The sequence below is a fragment of the Colias philodice genome, chromosome 7 (genome assembly GCF_061535455.1).
Source record: "Colias philodice isolate Cphi_HAF_F1 chromosome 7, ilColPhil1 Martin Lab GWU primary, whole genome shotgun sequence".
Classification (NCBI taxonomy): Eukaryota; Metazoa; Arthropoda; class Insecta; order Lepidoptera; family Pieridae; genus Colias; species Colias philodice.
Window position 1 is genome coordinate 7,015,141 of NC_143092.1, and position 22,773 is coordinate 7,037,913.

Below are 22,773 nucleotides of genomic sequence, written 5' to 3' on the forward strand. Positions count from 1 at the left end.
ATTTTTTATTGTGCGTGTTTCTATTACAAAAAAATCAAGGGTGATAACATTACCAGTTGTGCAATAAGATTGATATTTTTGTTTTATTCTTGCACAAACTAGTGTGAAAATGTTTTATTGAATCTCTCCTTGAAAATAAACTGTATTGAACAAATTTTAGTTTTATTTACATTTCATGTACTCAGGTTCAGGTTTTAGTCGTGGCTAAAAACTTCATAATGTATTATAACCTGTGATTATAACATAAGTTAACAGGACGGATGAGATATTAAAAATCAATTTTTTTTCGTATTGTATTCTGTATTTCAAATTCAAATATTCTGTAGGTACAAGAAGTACAAAATAAATTTTCAATGTTATTTTCCTCCGGTTTGCTGAGGTGTGGTGGTTTTGATTTGATTATAATAAAATTAAAGGCAAACTTAATGTGAGGCATTTATTTGTAAATGTAAAAAATAAAATAACATTTTCCAAATAACTTGTGTACGTCTCGGCAATTATTGCAATAAGAATCCATTCTGAAATAGAAAAATGAAAGTGTTAATATCGTTACGATTTTCATATACCTACCTATACATGTTAAAGGCAAACTTTTTTTAAATGAGATAATATTATAATTACCTGTGCTGCGTTATTTATTAAACACGTGGCCAGAAGAGAGGCCCTCTCGCAACCCTTTTCTGCATCACTGACTGTTTCATCATTTACTGAAATAAACAAATATTATTTAGTACCATTTTATTATCTTTAGCAGGTATAATTATCGAGTTGTGAAATTACTGTTTACTTTACTTTCCATAGTCATTAGGTGTTTTATTGTGTAATGTTGCCAGAAATGTTAATGTTGCATGTTCATTGTCATTTAGTGAAGCTCAAATTACGTAGTGTTATTTACCTTTTTTACACAAGTCGTATAATTTCCTTGCATTTTTGATTTTGTCCTTATCATCAGAGAACTCTTTAAGAGATAGCTGGTAAGCGCTCTCATCGTCAAACCAGAGGCGGCTCGTGACAAAATTTTATGGGTGTTCACTTGAAATAAAACACTGAAAATACATGGTGTAAATCAGTACAATTAATTAAAAAAAAATATATATATATATAGATTCCGGGATTCAGGGATTCCGAAGACTCATCATGCCCCCATAAAGCAATTTGAAATGCACCACAAAATACGACACAATCTATTAACCTTCGTAAAATATGTCTGTTTTCATCGACACGGTCATTGAACTCGCGTATTGACTTTCGGTACCTACGCGGAATCTAGTGCTTTACGAATGTCTTGTCGTCCGATAGACGCCAATTGCAGTTCATTCAACAAATGGTACCGAGATTGTGAATGTTTTTTCACCTTGATTAAAAGATGAGCTAAGTCGTCAACGCCCGTTTCAGTCCAAGCACTCTCACCTCCGCCGGCCGCGCCCGCTTTAAATAAAAGACACGGAAAACAAAATAGTTTGTTGCTTTCATCACAACCACACAACCACGGTGTTTTCACATATTGTTCAGATTTAAACACACGCGTATATGTTTTCGTTTTTGTCGTACATTTTTGCGTAAGATCAAGTTCAGGCCGTGGCGGTCCCTTAGCTTTACATTCAAGCCGAATTTGTAACGTTTTATCACACTTTTTAATGAACGCCACATTATAATTATTGTTCATTTTAACACTCACAAGTAATACTGATAACTACAGGCTATTTCAATACGTATTTTATAATTTTAATTAGAAAATTGCATGAATCGCGCGCGTGCATTGAAGTTGACTCGAGTGTTTGTTTATATTATAGAAGTGGAAACTGGCAACATCGCGCCGCGCGCGCAATCGCTGTCCTGCCGGGCGGTAAAAACGAACCGGCAACGTTTGCGGGTGCGGCGCTCCGAATTTTGCTACTTTTCCATAGAAAATCTTTTGTTTCACGCGCAGCGCCCTGGCAAAACCCTCTCTTTCACTCCTATTGGATTTCGTATTAGGAAATGTACTAAATCTTTTTTCATTGGAGCGCAATCGTGAGCGCACCGCTTCGCGCGTTACATAATATAGTAGGTATTATACAGGTTTATGTGATGATGGAATGATGGATATATTCATTGGTATTAACATTAGTTTTAAAGATTACGATTGATTTTAAATAGTAATAATTAATGTTAATAATTAAATTAAGGAGTATGATTTTATTATAATTATTTATGGGAGTTCACTGCACCAGCGCTCCTTAGGGCGAGCCGCCTCTGCGTCAAACATACCTTTGTCGTCAATCTGAAAATAATTGTGTTGCTATAACTTTAATCTTTTTTTGATAAATTACTTTTACGGTTTTCAATAGTAGAGCTTTTTATTTGATAAGTAGGTACTTAAATGTAAGATATTGGTAATTATATTTTTCACAACTAGTTACTGCAACTGTAATGAGAGCTCCATAGAGCGTCTTGTAGTACAGGACCTATGTACGGCTCGATCAGATTAAAACTGCTGTTGGCGAAGCGCTGCACGACTGTAGCAGAATGACGGAGAACAGGGAACGATGGCGGAAGATCGTGAAGCGGATTATATCTGCCCCTGGTACCAAATAATGACCACGAACGCTCTGTCAAGAGCGACACGAAAAGAAGAAGCTATAGTACGAAATCGGGAATTCATAATTATAAACATTCGATTCAACGTAACATCTGCCGTTTGATAGGATAAGGTTCTATGCATTAGGTACAGAATAAGACCCACAAAGGTGCGTGATACTTGATAAGTTTCATTTGAAAGAATGCTTACCCATCCAACTTTCTTAAAAACGCACGCCAGAAGACACTTCGCGTTGTCGCTGCTGGGAATTTTATGATCTTTCATCATGTTAACCTCATGACTTGTGACTGAGTGCTCTCCGCTACACTCCATAGCTTTCTCCAAGAACCACGCCTTTATATCGGCTTCGGATTTCGCCTAAATAAATATATTATGTGGCTTAGCATAGCTGCATAAATATTTATGGACTTATTTTAATAACGGTCAATTTTGGGGTACTTACATAACATGCACCGATAAAACAAAAACAGAATAGAATTTGTAAATATGCCATTTTCGCAACTTCGTAACAAACACTGGTGGTTGTTTTGGTGAAATATCATTTTATACCTGATGCTTTTATTATGTAATCATTATCCGTATTACACTAATGTTTTTTAAATTCGTAAATAAATTGTGTATAATCATGATTGTAAAATAATTTTGACCTGTTTTTTTTTTGGGGTTGCTTCTTGATTGTTTTAAGATTTGACGACCTTCACTGCTGCTGTTTGCTTTTCACAAACAGTTTTTCAACCGTTTGTTTATTATTATAATAAGACTTATTAAATATTTTTGCTGTTAGTACATAGTAGTGTCTAGTAGTGTAGACGTAGTAGTTATTTTTATCGATATGAAAATAATTCACATACGGAACGAAAGACTAAAATCTCTTGTAATTATAGCCACTTGAAAATTATTGTGTTCCACATGAGGTATATATTTTTTTATTCTCGTAGTATTCTAAATTAATGGTAGTATTAGAGGTACCTATACATACCTGGACTAGTTTTAAATAGTAGATTCCTACAAATTATAAGACTCCGAGATAAGGAAATAGGCGCGTTATTAGCAAACATATATGTATAATATACTTACCTACCTAGTTACTAGTTACGTTGTTATAAATATTCAGGTGTAAGTATTTATTTTATAAGTACTTATATACCTATATTTAACAATAGTACCTAAACATTTTTACTCTTACTAGCTCTATCAATTTGAAGGTCACGTGGAGAGTCCGTTCCACACCAGCGGCTTTACATGAAACATCCGTTTTCCAATGATGTATCTACTGTCGACATACCTATAATTAATTTAGATTTGATTGATATCAATTTCATTCAAACATTACATTAATTCATCAAAAATTAGGTACCTACACTAGTCTACTACCTTCGGCTTTGGCAGTGGTACACGTAGGTGTAGAGCCTAAAGAAGTATAGGGTCACGTACCTATCCAACGATGAAAGAATTTTTAAAATTGTTCCAGTAGTTCTTAAAATTACAAATAAACTTCAGTTTTATATTATTAGTATCTATAGATAATATGTATAAATACTACCTAAAGCTGCCCATTTAGTAATTAAGAAGTCATTTAAAGTAACGATGGTGATGTTACATATTTTAATAGTAGCACAGATAATACTATACTATATAATTATATATAGGTATAGTAGCTACTAGCTACCTACCCTTGAGATGTTGTTAAAAATATGATGTATTTTTTCAACAATAAAATTGCATATAATTGTTTGATACGAGAACGACAGCCATAAATTAAAGGCAAATTAGTTTCATGGCAGCGGAAAAATGTCAACTAATAGCACCTTTTTGAATAAAGTAGTTTTTCTTAGAGCGGAAATAATTATTTGGCTGAATGCCTTCCATGATCCAACATACTTGTATCATTCATGATATTATGTACCTAAGTTATATAAGTACCTATATTGTATTCCATGGTACATACCTAGTAAGCAAATAATTATGTAAGGTACGCGAATTGTAAACTGGATCCAATAAAATGAAACAATGAAAGTTCTGGCGGGAAAAATAAGTTATATTGAAATTAATTTTCATAGCCTTACCGTGCAGTATCGAATGCTCGTTCTAACCCACAGAACAGTAAAAACTGTTTTTACTGTTCTGTGTTCTAACCCCATCACTCCCCCCCCCCCCTCATGTCAAATTCTTTTAGTATAAACAGGCGTAGAGCATTCTTTCGTTGCGTTCGAAAAGATTCTATGCAATGTTCTAATACTGAACAACACTGAATTCGAGTTTTCGTTTACACTAAAAGATCACGAAAGAATGCTCTTGCTCTAGCTCTAGCTCTATGTTCGTTTGATGTAAACGCACCGTAATATTGCATTGATAAGCCTTTATTAAATCTAAATGATGAAAAACACCTCATAAAGCAGTAATAATTTTATTTGTAAATACATTACGGGAAAAAAAATACACTCGGATTATGGTTGTAAATACATTTCGTAGCGTGAAATGATGCTTCGCACAGATCTTTATACGAGTCAGCTGAAACAAAGGAAATTAGTTTTTATTAATATTTAGTAGTTATTGATAGAGATTTAGAATTGCATAATAAAGAGCTTCTTCGAATCAGAATACTAAGTCATGTTACTATTGAATCTATACTAGATAATATGATAAAGCTGAAGAGTTTGTTTGTTTGTTTGAACGCGCTAATCTCAAGCACTACTGGTCCGATTTGAAAATTCTTTCGGTGTTTGATAGCCCATTTATCGAGGAAGGCTATATATTATCATCACGCTAAGACCAACAGAAGTGGAGCCAAGCGGGTGAAACCGCGGAGCACAGCTAGTTATGGATACAAATGTCAAATATGGAAAAAATCTTGGTCGAAAATTTCAAAACATTTTCTTACGAACAAACTAATCGTAAAATTAAAAATGTATGCGTGTACTAGAGTACACACGTAAGAAGTGAAACTTCTTTATGACCTTAAAAATGTCACGAGTATCGCGTAACGCAAAAATGTCACGCGTACGGCGTAACGCAAAAATGTCACGTGTACGGCGTAACGCAAAAATGTTACACAAAATTTTTGTCCAACCCCGATAAAGAAGTTTCACTTCAAAAATGTATGCGTGTACTAGAGTACACACGTAAGAAGTGAAACTTCTTTATGACCTTAAAAATGTCACGAGTATGGCGTAACGCAAAAATGTCACGCGTACGGCGTAACGCAAAAATGTCACGCGTACGGCGTAACGCAAAAATGTTACACTAAATTTTTGTCCAACCCCGATAAAGAAGTTTCACTTCAAAAAAACTGGGTTGTAATACGGTGCTGTCCTACAAAAAATCATTTAAATTTCATGTAATGCTCGAATAATAGAGACCTACCTACGTACGCGTAGTACCTACTAACCAAATTAATGTCGATTATGACTAGTAATTTATAGCAATATTTAAAAATCAATGAACTCTACTTACCAACTTTTCTACAAGCAGTGATGGCTGCTTTGGTGGGCTCTTTTATTTCGTCAGGTAAAAGCAAATCAGCTTGTTTCATTGCCGCTTCGTAGTTGAGTTTACCATTTTTAATCTGTGGATGAATTAGAATATTATGAACCTACTTAGGTAATTATTTAGTGATTTTTTCACAGCTTCAAGGGATTGTGGACTTGAGTATTCAATATAAATTTCAGCTTGATACCACAACGCTTTTGGATCATTCGTTCGTATGTAGTTTTATCCTAATTATTTTAATGTAAATGTAAGTACGTACCGCGTTAGCCATCTTCATAATACAAGCGATGTTGCACATAACTTCTTTTTCTTCGAAAAACTGACCAGTCGCGATACCATCTATTTTTTCTAAAATATAAAAAATTTAACCGAAATGATTTATAATCTTCTAACTCATGCGAATTATTATAATATATATAATAAGTTTTTGTTCTTCCGCTTAGAATTTAGATCAACTTTATATGCTTATTGCTTACCCTAAATGTTACCTAAATCGTCGTATGAATTGAGCAAAACAGATTTTAGATTTCTCCAGTATGGGTACACAAGTAATGATCAAGGTATCCTTACTAATATTTTAAAATATTTGAGTGTTTGTTTGTTTTCCTTTCAGATCGAGGTCGAGGATCGATTTTATGGTATTATTTATTTGTATTTAGGTTTGAAGCGCTTTCTTACCGTCCTCAACATTGTTTTTGGGCTGACAGGATTTTCTCATCATTTTCCCAGTTGATTTAATTTGTTTCATAGTCATCTGAAATTAAATGAAATCTGAAATGATTTGTTAGAGATTTTTGCGCACATATTTATTTGAAAATAAATATTAGTGTACAGACATTAACTCTACATGAATTAATACAAAAGTTAAAGACCCCTAAAAATATTACTGGGTTTTAATAGTTAATTAATATGGTGATTAATGATATTTTAATGTAGTGTTTGAAGCATTTATACATATTTATTAGATATACAAACCTACTAAGCCAGACGACAAAATATACAACAAACCAAAAATCGTTCAGCCGTAATTGAGTTATGGTGTAATTAATCCGACTAAATTTAAAGTACTTATCCATTCCTAGAGCCAAATAAACAATATTATAGAACAGATTTTGCTATATTAGTAAGAAAAAGTATATAAGAGATACTTACTGCATCACAGATAATGATGGTAATCAAAAATTTAAGGATAACCAGCAAAACGGACATGGCCATTAGTCATGAAATATTTTCACGTTGTGAAACTTATATGCGAGAGATAATTGATTAATAACTGTCGTATTTAACACCCATTTAAACTAAGTGTGCCCACAAGTTAGTTCATATTGGCATATTGTTTCTTTTTTTGTATAGGTAGGTATTTTCATCTTTTTAATATAACGTATGAACTTACCAAATAATATACGTCCGTTATTTCTTGTGGAAAGTCAAATGTGCAAACATTCATTATACTTTTAGGACATTTTTATATGGCAGTTGCAAACTTTAAAGGTATTCGTGGACTATCTCCTTTCTCTCCTACCTGTGACGTAACAGATCCTAATCAATCGATTGTTTTTTCTTCTGATTATGAACTTTTGACAATATCCCTTTTAAGTAGTAAATATGGTCATATTATTTTTTCAGATCAACGCTTAACATAATTAAAGGTTCTTGTTATTAATTGCTATTTAAGTCACGCCTTCCTTAATTGTTTATATTTCCTGTCAATAAATTCCTAATCGTATTTCTTTCGTAAGAAATTTTGAAACAATTATTCTTCTATAGCTTTTTACATTTACAAAAGAGAAATTGCTCATGATTATATTAAATTGTGGGGAATTCACATTTATATCAAGACTAAAAAAAGGATTTACAGAACACAACATAAAACTAAACTAAAATAAAACAATACTTGGCTCAATGCAATGCCTTATTAGTTATTACCTAAGTTATTACGTTTATGAGACAGTAATAACTTACTTTTATCCGTAAATGTATCATTTACAATGCATAAGTGGCTAATAATTCTCTATAAAACAATGAAAGGCATACAATTCAGGTTAGATTTTTATTAAAGCAGCACGTTTTTCTTCTAACATGAGTTTAGATAGGCGGTTATTTACTTTGGTGTTTTTGTTGTATGTTATATGTTTGGCGTTTGGGGTAAGTGTTGCTCGATGTTTGTGAAATCCTATTAATCGAAGTTTAATGTTGTGCAAAATTTCAAGAGGCAAGAGCATAACTATTATTTCGATAAGTTATTGGGTAAAAATAAATGAGTAAAGTATCATCATAAGTTTTATTTTTAATCGATATTTTTATTTCTTCACTTTCTATCAAATTATTTCTTATTTTAGTCTGTCTATGGAATAAAATAGAATGAAGTAGACAGTTACATGAGTAACAATTAAGTGGAATTTGGTAGAAGATGTTTAAATGTATTTAAACATCAAATTGCTCGAAAATAATCGTATTTTTTCACATTTAAACCAACGAATTATTAAAATTGTAAAAAATGGTTGGTTTGAATTTCAAAGTTATAATTATTTTCTTAAAATTCTACGTTCCCTTAATTTCTGTAGATGACGCGACAGCAATTGAAGAATTCTGGAAAGCTTATGAAGAAGTCGTGTATGCCTAAAAATGATGTGACAGAAGGTACTGTAGTAAACTTAATTTAAGTATGGTAAATAAATTAATTTAAATTCTATGCTTATCACCAACTTAACTACATACTAGTTAATTGAACGTGAAATGTTAAAAATAAAATGAATAGAATTTAATAGGCCTACCTATTATAGTATTATTTTTATTTTACCTGTGGTGGTACTGCATAGATAATATTATATAAGCTCTTTGTTGAATCTTCCTTCTTTCCAGAAGGAAAGTATGATAGGTATGTTACATGAACTTCTGTTATTTAGGTGAAAAAGGACTTTCTTTCTTGACTTTCTTTCTTCTAAGTTGTTATCAATGTTTAATTTTTTGTTATAGATCAAGTTGGTCAAATTGAACAAGGGAAGTTTATTGAAGAACGAAATGTTATGTGCTACATAGCTTGCGTTTACACTATGACACAAGTCGTAAGTAAATTAAAATATTAAAACGATAACTATATATCCAAATTATAGGTAATGAATAAAAATGAAGAAATAAATCAATGGGATTTAAACACACATTGTGCGATTTACTTGTCGAATCGACAGTCGATTGAATCGTCTTTTCAACTTGTAAATAGTAAATAGTTAGATCATTTTGCCTTATTATTTGCGAGTAGGTTTGGCAATTCTGACTCTACAATATAATTGATAAGCAACATTACATAAAGGAAGAATAACGAAAATAAAGCCTTATAAAAATGAATTATCTCAAATTGACAGATAAAGAACAATAAACTGAGTTACGACGCGGTGATTAAACAAGTGGACACCATGTTTCCAGCTGAGATGAGAGATGCTGTAAAGGCTGCAGCTGCCAGTTGCAAAGACATTAGTAAGTATTCTGTATGTTTGTATGTATAAAAAATTGCTAATGAACTAATTACAAAGGTAAAACCACAGGGTAAAACAGAGATTTTGGAAACATAGAGCTCATTGGTAAAAATTGGAAGAATCGTTTTAAAAAAATTATCGAGGCATAATAGTTATTTAATAACTCTATTATATGAAGTTTAACCATGAATTACTATTATATTACTCTACGAGTGACCAACTACCATAAATCTTCTCACATTTTAATTAATCTGTTGCAGGTAAAAAGTATAAAGATATATGCGAAGCTTCTTACTGGACCGCAAAATGTATGTACGATTATGATCCAAAAAATTTCGTATTTCCTTAAAAAAGTTACTGTCTTTAAAAGAATCTTTCAAAAATATTAAATCATTGCGAATATTGTTTCCATGTTTTATTTAATAAAAAACACATTTATTTCTTTCTTATAATCTCGGTAAATAATATACCTACGTCTACATCTACAATATATACTACTAGTCTCGTCTACGTCTACAATATATTATATTATTTAAAAAAAGTTATCTAACAGCTATTTAAAATTTTCTACCCAAAAGCATTGAGTTACTATGTAATGCCCAAAAGTAGTAATCTGATAGAGCAATATTGTATCATTAAAAATGAACTAATTGCAAATCATTCTCATTTAATATGAACTGGAGGTTATTCACGAAACAGATACCATGTTATTTTAACCGTTTAGCAAATTACAGGATCAAGAACATATAATTTTGTTGAATTTGACAATTCGTTTAAATTCTTGTTAACATAACTTCACTTGTAATATTAATTTTGATGTTTGCACTGCAATGGGGCGGACTACTACCTTGATAGTGATTTTGTTATGTTTTTTATCCTACACGTATGGGGTGAGTATAATTTGGTAATAATTATTGATACGAATAATACTATCTAACGTGATTAAGTTTTTTGTTATTTTTTTACAAATCGACCAATAATTGATTTTTTTAATAATATCGTTTAATTTAAAGATGACAAGAGTACAGTTGAAAAAGACGATGACCGTAATGAAAAATCAGTGTATGCCGAAACACAAAGTTACGAATGGTAATTATATTTAATTACAAGTAAATTATATCCTAAGAGAGTTAAATAAATTATATAATAAGGATGTTGTTTTTTCATAGACAAAGTTGGGCAAATCGAGCAAGGAGTGTTTATTGAAGACCACGATGTTATGTGCTATATCGCTTGTGTTTATAAAGCTGCTTTAGTGGTAAGTTTTTAAACAGATAATTACTTAAAGCCTGACTAACGACTACTACCTTAATAAATCAAGGGATTTTCAATGTAAATTTAATCTATTATGTAAGTACCAGCAAAATATCTACGAGCCGAAACAGCAAAAAGAAGTTATTTCTTTTGGTATCGTTATAGTTATGGAGCTATCTATACTAATACATATTATAAAGAGGAAAGGTTTGTATATATGTATGTATGTATGGTTTTCACGCATAAACTACTGGACCGATTTTGATGAAATTTGGCACATATAATCTTTAGACCCTGAGAAAGAACATAGGCTACCTTTTATTGCGAAATATGTACCACGGGCGAAGCCGGGGCGGACTGCTTGTAAAGTATAAATGCGAATATAGCGATGCCGGAATTTAACGTGTTTTTATTGTAGCTTGCACGCATGATACAGAAATAATGACTAAAGTCAACTTCTATAAAAGAGACGAAATTATAAGCAAAAATAATACCTACTTCTAAAAGAGTTGAAAAAATAATAAGAGATTGAAAAAATAATACGCTAGCATTTCACCAGGTCGCTCATATTATAATATTTTTCGTAATTGTTGATTGCAATGATCATTAGGATTTGTGATTAGTATTATAAAAAAACTTTACATTCATTTAATCATAATTTTAAGTTTCGTTCTTAGCACATGTTATGCATGCGATTACGAATATATATACTAGTAACTAGATTCATCTGGTAAACTTCATCCACTCATATAATTAATGTTTTTAACAGGTAAAAAACGAAAGACTTGATAAAGATCTTATATCAAAACAAATAGATATTCTTTATCCAAAGGAACTAAGAGCAACAGTTAAAAGTGGAGTTCAAAGTTGTTGTGATGTTCGTAAGTAATATTCTACGCTGTAATAAAAATATAATATAATAATTATAAATTAAATGTAATTATATTTTATATTATACCTATTATTTTATATAACGGAACTGCATAACATTATTGTAATATTTTTAGTCCACGTTTTAGCACACGAGTTTCTAAAATATAACATCTTAAAAATGTCTGGACAAATTTGATTATAAATGATGTGGAGAAAAATGTAAAAGTATAAATTTTGTTTTAAATGACTCTTGTTTAACATTGTTTAGGTCATCTTCTAATAATTGTGTCTTCTAAAAACACATTTGGAAGCTTGTTTTAAAACCTTATAATCGTTTGTTACAGAGAATAAGTACGACGATGGTTGTGAAGGAATTTTCCACGCCACTAAATGCTTATATGAATATGATCCAGCAAGCTTTGTTTTTCCATAAGTATCTATGAATAAATAAAATCCTTTTCTGGCTGTTTTAGTTTATATTTATTTTTATTTAACTTTTCTCGCAATAAGTAAATAAAAAATCTCACCTGAATGATTGAAGAGTTGTGCTATTTTAAGAAATATACTATGAGTACTCACTCAGTCTTTTATATAGAGTTTTTGCCTCTTCATTTAATTGATTGTTTGAGATAGACTCGAAAAAGGCGGTCAAATGAAAATGTTTACATGCATAATTTAATATCATAAAGCCTCGATATAATCCAATTTAATTTTTCAGCATATTATTCAACCATTCAAAATTTTATTGAGGTAAGTATTTATCCTATTTTACTTTTCCTACTTTTACTAGGTAAATATTAACCTGAACTTATAAATAAAGTGGATGTATGTGATAATTGTGTATTATTAATTAATCCTACGTAAAAAGCAGCACTAGTAGTTATTAGTTAACAAATGAGCGCTTTTGGGTTGTGCATAAGACGGCTTCTTAAATTTCTTCACCAGCACCTTACCGACGTTACCAATATAAACACACTCTTATAATAATAAGAACTTGCTATAAATACACAGCCCCGTACTTTGAGGTATTCCTCCACAATTTGCAATGAAACTTCTTAAAATGTACGCTCGGTTAATTTTTTGTATGTTTTTAACGATCTTAACTGGAAATAACGTCTTGACGGTAAGTTGTATTAAAAATACGATGTGCTAAAACAAGAAACAAAATGTTCCTTAATTGTGTAATTGTAGTTGACTAGACAACAGATAAAAAACTCGGGGAAGTTGCTGAAAAAAACGTGTATGCCGAAAAACAACGTTACTGAAGGTAAGTAAATTATGCACCTTGCGTTGTTTATAACTGACTAGGTATGTATTTTTAGATTTGGAGTTAAATTTTTTTTTCAAATTTATGCTTTAATTGAACACATCTTAATCTTAATATATAATTTAATAAATCTCATGTCACAATGTTTGTCCGCAATGGACTCCTAAACCACTTAACCGATTATAATATAATTCGCACACCATGTGCAGTTCGATCCAACTTGAGAGATAGGATAGTTTAAACATGTAGGTACCACGGGCGAAGCCGGGGCGGACCGCTAGTATTTTAATAAAAATAAAATCCAGTTTATCCAGGAAATGATAAAGTTGATACTTTTCTGACGCAAATACCTATTTAAATAATGCTTATATTTTTTTGTTAACAGTATTTCATTTGTTTTTAAGATCAAGTGGGTTCTATTGATCAGGGAAACTTCATTGAGGGAAGAAATGTTATGTGTTACATCGCTTGTATTTATTCAATGGGCCAAGTTGTAAGTACGAATCTTAAGTACGAAATATTTATTAAAATAACGTTTTTTGTACATAAATGTCATAAATAGACTTAATAATAATATTTGGTTCATTTATAACGAAGTCGTGAATGTTTTCTTTTATCATGTTAAATTAGGTTAAAATCTCATGAAAATCTGTAAAGCATTAAGCGGTAGAGCATTAACAGATAACGTAATAATTAGGTTTCAAGTTTCAAATATGTAATCCTTAGACAAGAATGGTAGTATGTGTATTATGTTGGAGTAATTTTATGTAAATTGCATTTTATTATAGACAAGTTTCCATGATACACGTCATACATAAATTTTATTTCTATATTTATGCATGAACTTGACCTATTCTGAATTAACTTATAATGTAAGGGGTTTTCCACAAACAAAGGCAATAATGATATGATGTTATATAACACTAGCGACCCGCCCCGGCTTCGCACGGGTGCAATGCTGATACTAAATACACTACAGAAAAATTGTGAACGTTGTATAGGTATAATAATAATAGTTTAAAAAACTAAAAAACACGCTTTTTATAGAAAACCGAACTTAAAAATAGAAAATTTTATCAAATTAGTGTATTGTCATCGGTCCTCAATAAATCTACAAAGTTTGAACGAAATCTGGCCGTTTAAAGTGGGTCAAAATCGCGCCCAAAGAAGTCGGTTACAAACTTACAAACATACAAACATACAGGTGAAGCTAATATAAAGCGTGTAAAAATAAAGCGGCCCGCTCCGGCATCGCACGGGTATAAAATACATAGCCGGGCGGCCGCAAACGCTACGTCCCGCAATTTTTAAATCTGTAATATCTTCGAAAATATTCACTTAAATCATACGGTGTAAAGGGCCATATAGATCTATATTAAATGAACAATGTATCCATGGTATTTAATTGGTTAAGGATTAATGCTGTATTGGTTAAAATCGCTTCGAAAATTAGCCATTATTTGTCGTAAAAAGTAAATGACAAAAAAAAGTTATTGTGGGTTATCCATAAGAGATAGACATATACCATCGCGGACTTTTCTGTAGACCTTTTTAATGTGTATAATACTTAGTACATTATTTTGATAAAACTCGTAGGGTTCAGCCTGCGTTTGCAATGTAAGCGGAATAAATGTAATTTTTTACGACATCACATTAGAAACCTCAAAAATAACAGTACTTCTCCACTACTTAATGGATCTTATTATACATATAAACCTTCCTCTTGAATTACTCTATCTATTAAAAAAAACCGCATCAAAATCCGTTGCGTAGTTTCAAAGATTTAAGCGTACAAAGGGACATAGGGACATAGGGACATAGGGACAGGGAAAGCGACTTTGTTTTATACTATGTAGTGATGATGATGATGATGTAGTGATTGTCATGCCAACAAGTCTGCAATCATATATTATAGACATTACATTTAATGTAGAGATATAGTTTTACAAAAGTACATTTAACTTTAATAAATAAACTGTATATTAAAAGGCATAAAATCAATAATGCTTTATATTTTCTAGGTTAAAAATAATAAAATAAGCCATGATGCAATGATAAAGCAGGTGGATATGATGGCTCCACCCGAAATGAAAGATCCTTTGAAGGCAGCGATAGAAAAGTGCAAGGGAGTTGGTTAGTTGCATTTCGGTTAATAATAAATATAAATAATATAGGTATAGAGATAAAGTTTTTTTTAACTCTAGAAAATTGTAATGAAATCTCGAAAAAATGCACAGCTTTGAGCGAAATCAGACTGTTTCAGATAGCTCTATATTTTTAACGTGATTGACAAGAACGGTAAGCACCAATGATGTTGTCAATTTAAGTACCTAGCTTATAGCTAGCATCGAATTAGATAATGAAATCTATAATAATATTATAAAGCTGAAGAGTTTGTTTGTTTGTTTGTTTGAACGCGCTAATCTCAGGAACCACTGATGCGATTTGAAAAATTCTTTTGGTATTAGATAGCCCATTTATCGAGGAAGGCTATAGGCTATCATTACGCTAAGACCAACAGGAGCGGAGCAATGCGGGTGAAACCGCGGGGAACAGCTAGTAACTAATATAAATGGAACACATTAGAATAAAATAAATCATCAGTGTTTTACTGAGGATTTAGATTCTTAATAGTTATCTTTTATTTTCAGCGAAAAAACAGAAAGATATATGTGATGCATCTTACTGGACCGCAAAGTGCTTATATGAAGCTGATCCCGTTAATTTTATATTTCCATAAAAATATGACATTCCTATACTGTATTAAATGTCTATTAAATCATATCGCCTTTAATATTATATCTATTATTTATTTAAGGGCCGATTTTTCAATCGCGAGATAAACAGTCTAATAACTACCCCTCGAATAGATTTATTCAATTATTTATCTAACTCATAACGGCTCGCCTATTTTTCAATCGTGATTTATTTGATGAATAACTATCTGACCAAATATTTCCATATTGGCAGCTCTGCTCTCGGAGTGGTGAAACAAAAATATTAAATTAGTCAGGTTAGAGCGGGATAGAGTCAACTCTTGCAATTTGTCAACAACCGTCATTATGACTCACGTCAGGAGTGCATTTTAGTTTGTCTTGTATTGCTCTTGTCTTCTATGATTGTTGATTGTTGTTTTGATTCGAGTAAAGAGTTTGGTTAAATTTGTGTTTCAATTTATATATTTTACGATAGAAACGACATACTTAAAGGCAGCGTTCGGCAAATTTTCAATGGCATGGTCATCAGTACTATCAAAAACATCAATTTCAATATGATTTTAATGATAATAATTATATAGAAAGAGGTTTAATTGTTAATAATTCTACGCTCTATGTTATGACATACGAAAATATCCCAAATTTGACGCGTCAGTTGTCAACTCAAACGCCTAACCGTCGAATAGCGCGCTATCTGGCCGTTGGAGCGGCAAATAGATTTATTCCTCAAATAACGTAGTTATTCGATAGATAAGGCCTATTCGTCTATTGAAAAATTGAATATTTTGTTAACTGAAGAATAAAGTCTATCTAGCTGTTTATCTGGGCATTGAAAAATCGGCCCTAACTCTATCACTTCAAAAAGACAGAACACTGAAGGCTTAATATTTATTCTGTCCGATCACGAATATAATTTTATGTGTTGATGTAAATGTTCCCTTTTAGTGGGTACTTTCTTCTTCGAAGTAGATACCCTTGTTTATCTTTTAAGTTAATTCTGAACTGGACTTTATCGTTAAAAGTCGGATAGTTTAAAATTGGTATGTCAATAAAAATATACGAACATTCATTGTATCATTGCTGGAACTATTTTAATTGCGTCTTTAAATTAATAAAGCATCTTGAATTTTAATTACTGCAAATCTAGTGATATCTGTCTTAAGACATGTTTACTTACGCAGTTGATTACTATCTATTACCAAGTCTCATCCTATAATCAAACTTCGTTATTTGCCTTTATATTGCTGAAGGAATCAGGAAATGTTCAGTGTTTGTTTTATCTCTGAATAGTTTTATTACAATAATGGAACAAAGAGATTTTTCGCTACTGATTATAGTTATTATTATAGCCTGCACGGATTCAGTAAGTATTATACATTATATAATTAGTTTATAGGTATGTAAAAATAAAGATATGTAAAAATGAAAAAATATGTTTAGGTAGGTAGGTAGGTAGAATTAAATTTAAAATAAAATCTGTTTGTATATAGATATTAAATCTGTGTTTGTAATAGAACTAGCGTCTTTTTTTTCTTAATTTTTGAGATGTTACTTTTTCAAACGTTAGGTATATAGATCTATTTACAGGATGGTAGAATATATCTGGTTAACGTAAGTTGAGGTAGATCAGAGGTATATTAAAAACTGTGATCTGTTTGCTTCATAAACAACATAAACAATAATAATAATTGGATTTTGAATATATTACAAATTGTGTGCTACTCATTAATTTACTTTCTATATTGAATCTTGTACATTGCTCGGATACTGCTCTATCACAACTGCTAGCAACGTAATAACGCTTTTTATTTTCTTTTACTACATATTTTCAATACGTAATATATATAATAATATAATCCGTAAGTAATCATTAGATAAGAAGTGATTACCTACATGTAAATAGAAATAACAAATTGCCAGCTGACAACAATACCGCAAACCACTCAAACTAGGTATAGGTTTTTCCATTACCTAACCAATATATCATGTAGTTCTATAAATATTGTATAAAAGTATAAAATTTAATGAGAGGAATAATAAACAGAAATTAATTCTTACATTTAACTGCGACCAGATGACTCGGCAACAAATTAAAAATGCCGCCAAACTTGTAAAGAAGAATTGCATGGGAAAGAATAATGTTACTGAAGGTAAATCAATTTTATAATAATTCCTCTATATAACTATTTTTTAAGTATAGGTACTTTAGGTAAAGTATTTCTCTAGGTAAGTTCTCTATATTTTATAACAACTCTATATATTTTAGTTTAGCTCTATATTTTTTTTTATTAAATTTTTCTTAGATAAGCTTTCATAATATTGTGCTTATGATAATGATTATATGCTTTTGAATCGCAAAAATGCAGGTTCTTAAGGAAGTTTGTACAATAATTTCCATTTAAATACTCAAAATATCCGTCTAATACTTTACCTGTTCAAATAAACGTTGATTCTGTAATACAATGTATAATTATTTACCTACTTGCTTTACAGATTTGATCGGAGACATAGAAAAAGGAAAATTTATTGAAGAGAGAAGTGTTATGTGTTATATAGCATGCGTTTATCAAATGACGCAGATTGTGAGTCGAAATTAGGCTAATTTTAATAACAATTACGTACTTAATTTTTGAGCTGAAGTTTTTCAAGATGCACCATAGTATGACGATATGAATTACATACAAGATTATAAGAAACACTACCTACCTATTTAAACTCCTAAAATAGACGCTTAAAGTTGTTTATGAATTTATACCTTAATTTTGTATATATCTCAGAAAATAACGTGTGATTATTTCCTAGGTAAAAAATAATAAGATCAGCTATGAAGCGTCTATAAAACAAGTGCAGATAAATTATCCTCCAGAGATGAAAGAAGCAATGTTAGTTTCCATCGAGCATTGTAAAAGTACACGTATGTATTTAACTCATTTTATTTTGGTTTAAAATCTTGTCTAATATTTTAAAATTGATGTATATGTTACGGACCATTTGATAAGTCCGGGCACTATTAATAATGGCCGCTCTGTATTCATAATTCCCTACTCAATTGGGCTATGTGAATGTGATTAATATAGCATGATTCGGTCATTATGAATATTGCCCATCGTATTTTGGGCAAAGTAATAACATAGGTGAACTGAAGTGTTTTTATAGCATACTCGTAGATTTGTATAAGTTTGTTGGGGTTAGGTTAGGTTAGGTTCCTGTTTTTCTATATTTTAATTTTTTAATGTGTCACCTATGATAAAGAGCTTATTGTTTTCTAATTTAATGCAAATTTTTTTCAGCTAAGAAATATAAAGATATCTGCGAATCAGCATATTGGACAGCCAAGTGCATTTACGAAGACAACCCAGAAAATTTCTTATTTGCGTAATAAAAAATGTCTCCTTAAATTGCTCGTTTATTCTTATAATCCATACTAATAACTAATATTATAAATGCGAAAGTAACTCTGTCTGTCTGTCTGTCTGTTACTCAATCACGCCTTAACTACTGAACCAATTTGCATGAAATTTGGTATAGAGATATTTTGATACCCGAGAAAGGACATAGGATAGGTTTTATCCCGGAAATCCTACGGGAACGGATTTTTCCTTGAAAACGCGGGCGAAGCCGCGGGCGGAAAGCTAGTACTATATATAATAGGTACCTGGCCCTTACCTGGCCATATTTATATACCTAATTTATATTAATGTATCTATGCTTCAGATATTTTTCAGTAGAATTAAGTGTATATTATTAGCAGAATTTAAGTATAAAATTCTATATTCTCATATATACAGGTAGCGCAAAAAAGAAGGAAATTATGGTGCTCGTACATTATAGGTAATATTGATTCATATTTTCTTTTTTTACAATAGAGGTTACCTTCAAAAAAGGTGCAAGTTGAATAACCTTAGATAAAATATTTTGAAAATATATTATCAAAACCTGATTTTAGGAATATTTAAAGGGACGTCGAACTATTGCTTGGTATTAATAATTGTAAACTTTATGAGAGGGTCCAGTAGCCACAGGTAATTTATCCTGAACTAATTGACGCAAATTCAATAATTCGGTGTTTTTATGTGTATTGTAGTATCAATTTTCTAAGAGGAGCGAGATCACACAACGATCCACTTTACCATCTTTTGAATTATTGTAATAATTAAACACGACTATATTTTGGCTTACTGAACGTGTAAGAATGACGAAAATTTTTAATCAAATAGATAAAAGATGATTTAACAAACTTGTTTTTTAATACTTCTGGCACGTTTTTATTGAGTCGATAACTGAAGAAAAATATTTCATACGATCACAGATTTTTAAAATCTCCGATACATTGTAAATTTTTAAGGGTAGAAAAATAAGTCAGCCACATCATGACATTATAATTTTAGTGATAGTAATATATAAGAACAAGTTCGGTCTTATAATGCCATGATTATAAAGATAAAGAACTTTACTTTACAGCACCAAGGAAATAATAGTAAGAAATTATTGCATAATGGGTAGGTACTTGCAACGTGTTTTCGCAGTTATAATCCAGTAAGTAATTATATACGTTTGATGGTCAGTAGCAGTACTCATATCAAGGTCTCTGATATATCAGTTGGATGCATCTGCAATTAGAGCATAATGACATTGATCTTCATCTCACGATTTTACGAGCTGCTGGTAATTATTCAAAAATCCTGGATGGTTTGACTGATGTTAACTAGGTACATATTTTAATTAAGAAACCTATTTCTCCTGCTTCTTCTCTGGATTAGGTACGTCTTTTAAATCAAGCTTTTATAGAGAATGATTTAATTTATAATCTCATAAATAGATACAAATACATAATATAATTATTTGATCGTTCAGGGCACCGAAGTATCTTATTGTAGGTTTTACGAAAAATCAGAGACAGGAGGAGAATTTCCATTATTCGAAAATTCTTTGGAAATTGAATCCAATAAATCAGATTGATAATAAAATAAAGGCGTCCATTAATCATTACCATTAGGGATGTAACGATACCGATACCGATACCGATATATCGGCCGATATAATCGGCAAACCGATATATCGGTATCGCCGATTATAATACAACCGATACCGATATCAAATAATTCATAAAACCGCGCCCAATGAACGATGCGGGAGGCCGCCCGCGCGTGCGCACTTTGTTTTTTGAAAAAACTCTACCAATAGTAAACTTTTATTAGGAACTGATTGTATGTGTATAACTTAAAGTTTAACTGACTTTGCAAAATAATAATACTAAAATAAATGGTTTTCTTGTTTTTTGATTTGGCATTGTTATTTAAAAGAATACGATTTACAGTTGAGTCTCTGTTAAATGTTGGTAACTTTTATGCATAAATCATTATTTATTTTTCTACCAAGCCATCGATATCGGTATCGGTATCGGTATCGCCGATATTTTATTACAAATATCGGTATCGGTATCGTATCGGCAAAATCATGTATCGTTACATCCCTAATTACCATGCTTAGTTTAGGACTTCTTTAAGAACCTACCTATTGATATCCTATGATTGTTCTTTCAAGCAAAAAAGTGGATAAAATTGCAAATGATATTGACAGCTTCCTCACTCCGGCTTCGAATGAATTGAACTGACTTTCCTTTGAACCTTCCTAACTATGATGTTCAGATTCTGTTTTATTTGAAGTAATATAATTGTGCATATAATAGTCTAAGGTGTGTTACAAAGTACATGAAATTTCCGTGAATAAAGATGACTCGACTGGTTAAAGTGCATAGCAATGGTGATTTAGCGTTATTTAGTACTTCTTAATTTTTTTAACTGTGCCAATTATTCTTTCAAAATAACACCGACAAAAAATACTTTGTCTATGTTCACGTTTTGTAGATTAGTTCTAATTGCCTTCTTTAAACACATCCTAGTAAAGGATTGAACTAAATTTTTCGATACATTTACAATACTGTGATATTAAATTATGCAATTTAAAAAAAATAGGCTAGCAATTGTCATTTTTAAGAGAGAAGTTTAGGAAGTCAGACCTTAACAATTTAACTTTTATCTTAATAAGGAACTGAAGAAATGAATACAAATTTAAAAATTATCTATAAATTTTACGGTGGATAAACATAATGCAATTGAATAAATTAAATATATTTATGCTCATATAATAACTATTTGAGTATAAATTTAGAATATAATTTATTCGCAGTTAAAATCAAATACATAAAAAATACTCAAGAAAAATAACAGTTAACTACGAAAAGTATATTATAATGTATTTAACTTTATGCAATCGTATTAAGTTCATCATAATTCGTATGCAGTAGATCACAAAAAAATTTTCTCAGAAGTTAGGGGATGTATAAATCAAATGCCCTAGGTATTCAAGCAGTTATAAATATAACCGCTTGCCCAGAGTTGATCAAAACAACAGATAACATTTGGTTTTTGATCAAACCAAAGATACAGCTTTAATTTAATTAATTACGAGAAGACCAAAGATTATTTGGCAAAATATGAAACACCAAACATTACTCATTTTCAACAGACTTCAAAAAAGGATTAGATTCTCAATTCTTACTACCTACCTATTTTTTGGGTATGTTACGCCAGAACTTATTATCCTTTTTTTTATTTTAATGCTCGTTTGTAACTTGATCTAGTTCTCACAACTTTAAAGGTGGTTTAGATTTTAAATAAGACCGCAGGGTTGCTCTTATTTCTAAGTTAATTACAAAATATTAAAGTTATTAAGATGCGACGAAATACTTTTTTGCTTCACGTATAAAAATGCCCGATATATATTTGCATCGTTTTCCTATTAGCCATTAATTAATTGCATCTGGTTATTTTGAGAATGTATTATCTCTGATAGCGTTATTTATTAAGCGCTATAAAACTTCACGTCGCTATAGCAATTACCAACAAACGGTTAGCGCATCCTAAAGCTGTAAAAACAATACTAATGGTCCGGGAGCCAGCAGCAGATTTTATGACCAAGTTCCTCTCAAGCGGTAATTAGTAAAATGCATCAAAGTATAGTACATATTATGAAGCCTCGTGAACGTCAGCTGGAGCTCGGTTGGGGGGAAGAGCGGTTGTAGCCTCCCGTATCAGCTGACGGTTTTTCCACCAAGAT

The 22,773-nt window shown here is 31.1% G+C and overlaps 6 protein-coding genes across 9 annotated transcripts; 4 read left to right on the forward strand and 2 right to left on the reverse strand.

Annotated features, from left to right (window-relative positions):
• Positions 1 to 402: 402 nt before the first annotated feature.
• On the reverse strand, positions 403 to 3,735 carry LOC149487150 (general odorant-binding protein 19d-like). Of its 2 annotated transcripts, none has more exons than XM_089697410.1 (6): positions 3,663 to 3,735; positions 2,771 to 2,938; positions 2,239 to 2,263; positions 896 to 988; positions 622 to 707; positions 403 to 518 (listed from the first exon to the last, which is right to left on the reverse strand). In XM_089697410.1, the coding sequence occupies exons 2-6, from the start codon at positions 2,891 to 2,893 to the stop codon at positions 498 to 500; spliced, it is 348 nt and encodes a 115-aa protein (XP_089553536.1). In that variant the 5' UTR covers positions 2,894 to 2,938; positions 3,663 to 3,735; the 3' UTR covers positions 403 to 497. The 2 variants fall into 2 exon arrangements, with proteins under 2 accessions (XP_089553536.1, XP_089553535.1); XM_089697409.1 differs by lacking the exon at positions 3,663 to 3,735 and adding an exon at positions 3,024 to 3,096.
• Positions 3,736 to 4,511: 776 nt separating this feature from the next.
• LOC149487151 (general odorant-binding protein 72-like) lies at positions 4,512 to 9,892 on the forward strand. 3 transcript variants are annotated; one of them, XM_089697416.1, is made up of 5 exons: positions 4,512 to 4,532; positions 8,635 to 8,710; positions 9,047 to 9,135; positions 9,433 to 9,544; positions 9,804 to 9,892. In XM_089697416.1, exons 2-5 carry the CDS (start codon positions 8,635 to 8,637, stop codon positions 9,890 to 9,892), a joined length of 366 nt encoding a protein of 121 aa, XP_089553542.1. In that variant the 5' UTR covers positions 4,512 to 4,532. The 3 variants fall into 3 exon arrangements, with proteins under 3 accessions (XP_089553542.1, XP_089553544.1, XP_089553543.1); XM_089697418.1 differs by lacking the exon at positions 4,512 to 4,532 and adding an exon at positions 6,916 to 6,933; XM_089697417.1 differs by lacking the exon at positions 4,512 to 4,532 and adding an exon at positions 8,392 to 8,412.
• LOC149487152 (general odorant-binding protein 72-like) lies at positions 4,985 to 7,297 on the reverse strand. Its single transcript, XM_089697415.1, has 5 exons — positions 7,223 to 7,297; positions 6,749 to 6,824; positions 6,330 to 6,418; positions 6,035 to 6,146; positions 4,985 to 5,092 (listed from the first exon to the last, which is right to left on the reverse strand). Exons 1-5 carry the CDS (start codon positions 7,283 to 7,285, stop codon positions 5,004 to 5,006), a joined length of 429 nt encoding a protein of 142 aa, XP_089553541.1. The 5' UTR covers positions 7,286 to 7,297; the 3' UTR covers positions 4,985 to 5,003.
• Positions 9,893 to 10,367: 475 nt separating the features above from the next.
• On the forward strand, positions 10,368 to 12,356 carry LOC149487153 (general odorant-binding protein 72-like). The gene is made up of 5 exons (XM_089697413.1): positions 10,368 to 10,433; positions 10,557 to 10,632; positions 10,713 to 10,801; positions 11,567 to 11,678; positions 12,015 to 12,356. Exons 1-5 carry the CDS (start codon positions 10,374 to 10,376, stop codon positions 12,101 to 12,103), a joined length of 426 nt encoding a protein of 141 aa, XP_089553539.1. The 5' UTR covers positions 10,368 to 10,373; the 3' UTR covers positions 12,104 to 12,356.
• Positions 12,357 to 12,715: 359 nt separating this feature from the next.
• Positions 12,716 to 15,677, forward strand: LOC149487154 (general odorant-binding protein 72-like). The gene is made up of 5 exons (XM_089697414.1): positions 12,716 to 12,793; positions 12,862 to 12,937; positions 13,342 to 13,430; positions 14,959 to 15,070; positions 15,589 to 15,677. The coding sequence occupies exons 1-5, from the start codon at positions 12,716 to 12,718 to the stop codon at positions 15,675 to 15,677; spliced, it is 444 nt and encodes a 147-aa protein (XP_089553540.1).
• Positions 15,678 to 16,914: 1,237 nt separating this feature from the next.
• Positions 16,915 to 19,033, forward strand: LOC149487155 (general odorant-binding protein 72-like). The gene is made up of 5 exons (XM_089697412.1): positions 16,915 to 17,017; positions 17,729 to 17,804; positions 18,148 to 18,236; positions 18,457 to 18,568; positions 18,945 to 19,033. The coding sequence occupies exons 1-5, from the start codon at positions 16,958 to 16,960 to the stop codon at positions 19,031 to 19,033; spliced, it is 426 nt and encodes a 141-aa protein (XP_089553538.1). The 5' UTR covers positions 16,915 to 16,957.
• Positions 19,034 to 22,773: the final 3,740 nt, after the last annotated feature.

Excerpts from the sequence above, each read along its gene's own strand:
- LOC149487151 (XM_089697416.1), top strand. The coding sequence starts at position 8,635 with ATGACGCGACAGCAATTGAAGAATTCTGGAAAGCTTATGAAGAAGTCG. Across the intron at positions 9,136-9,432 it reads TTTACACTATGACACAAGTC|ATAAAGAACAATAAACTGAG; the intron begins GTAAGTAAATTA and ends TCAAATTGACAG. Across the intron at positions 9,545-9,803 it reads TGCCAGTTGCAAAGACATTA|GTAAAAAGTATAAAGATATA; the intron begins GTAAGTATTCTG and ends AATCTGTTGCAG.
- LOC149487153 (XM_089697413.1), top strand. The coding sequence starts at position 10,374 with ATGGGGCGGACTACTACCTTGATAGTGATTTTGTTATGTTTTTTATCC. Across the intron at positions 10,802-11,566 it reads TTTATAAAGCTGCTTTAGTG|GTAAAAAACGAAAGACTTGA; the intron begins GTAAGTTTTTAA and ends TGTTTTTAACAG. Across the intron at positions 11,679-12,014 it reads TCAAAGTTGTTGTGATGTTC|AGAATAAGTACGACGATGGT; the intron begins GTAAGTAATATT and ends CGTTTGTTACAG.
- LOC149487150 (XM_089697409.1), bottom strand. The coding sequence starts at position 3,074 with ATGGCATATTTACAAATTCTATTCTGTTTTTGTTTTATCGGTGCATGT. Across the intron at positions 2,264-2,770 it reads TTTTTAAGAAAGTTGGATGG|ATTGACGACAAAGGTATGTT; the intron begins GTAAGCATTCTT and ends AATTATTTTCAG. Across the intron at positions 708-895 it reads ATACGACTTGTGTAAAAAAG|TAAATGATGAAACAGTCAGT; the intron begins GTAAATAACACT and ends TGTTTATTTCAG.
- LOC149487155 (XM_089697412.1), top strand. The coding sequence starts at position 16,958 with ATGGAACAAAGAGATTTTTCGCTACTGATTATAGTTATTATTATAGCC. Across the intron at positions 17,805-18,147 it reads AAAGAATAATGTTACTGAAG|ATTTGATCGGAGACATAGAA; the intron begins GTAAATCAATTT and ends CTTGCTTTACAG. Across the intron at positions 18,237-18,456 it reads TTTATCAAATGACGCAGATT|GTAAAAAATAATAAGATCAG; the intron begins GTGAGTCGAAAT and ends ATTATTTCCTAG.
- LOC149487152 (XM_089697415.1), bottom strand. The coding sequence starts at position 7,285 with ATGGCCATGTCCGTTTTGCTGGTTATCCTTAAATTTTTGATTACCATC. Across the intron at positions 6,825-7,222 it reads CCATCATTATCTGTGATGCA|ATGACTATGAAACAAATTAA; the intron begins GTAAGTATCTCT and ends ATTTAATTTCAG. Across the intron at positions 6,147-6,329 it reads TTATGAAGATGGCTAACGCG|ATTAAAAATGGTAAACTCAA; the intron begins GTACGTACTTAC and ends ATTCATCCACAG.
- LOC149487154 (XM_089697414.1), top strand. The coding sequence starts at position 12,716 with ATGAAACTTCTTAAAATGTACGCTCGGTTAATTTTTTGTATGTTTTTA. Across the intron at positions 12,938-13,341 it reads GAAAAACAACGTTACTGAAG|ATCAAGTGGGTTCTATTGAT; the intron begins GTAAGTAAATTA and ends TTTGTTTTTAAG. Across the intron at positions 13,431-14,958 it reads TTTATTCAATGGGCCAAGTT|GTTAAAAATAATAAAATAAG; the intron begins GTAAGTACGAAT and ends TATATTTTCTAG.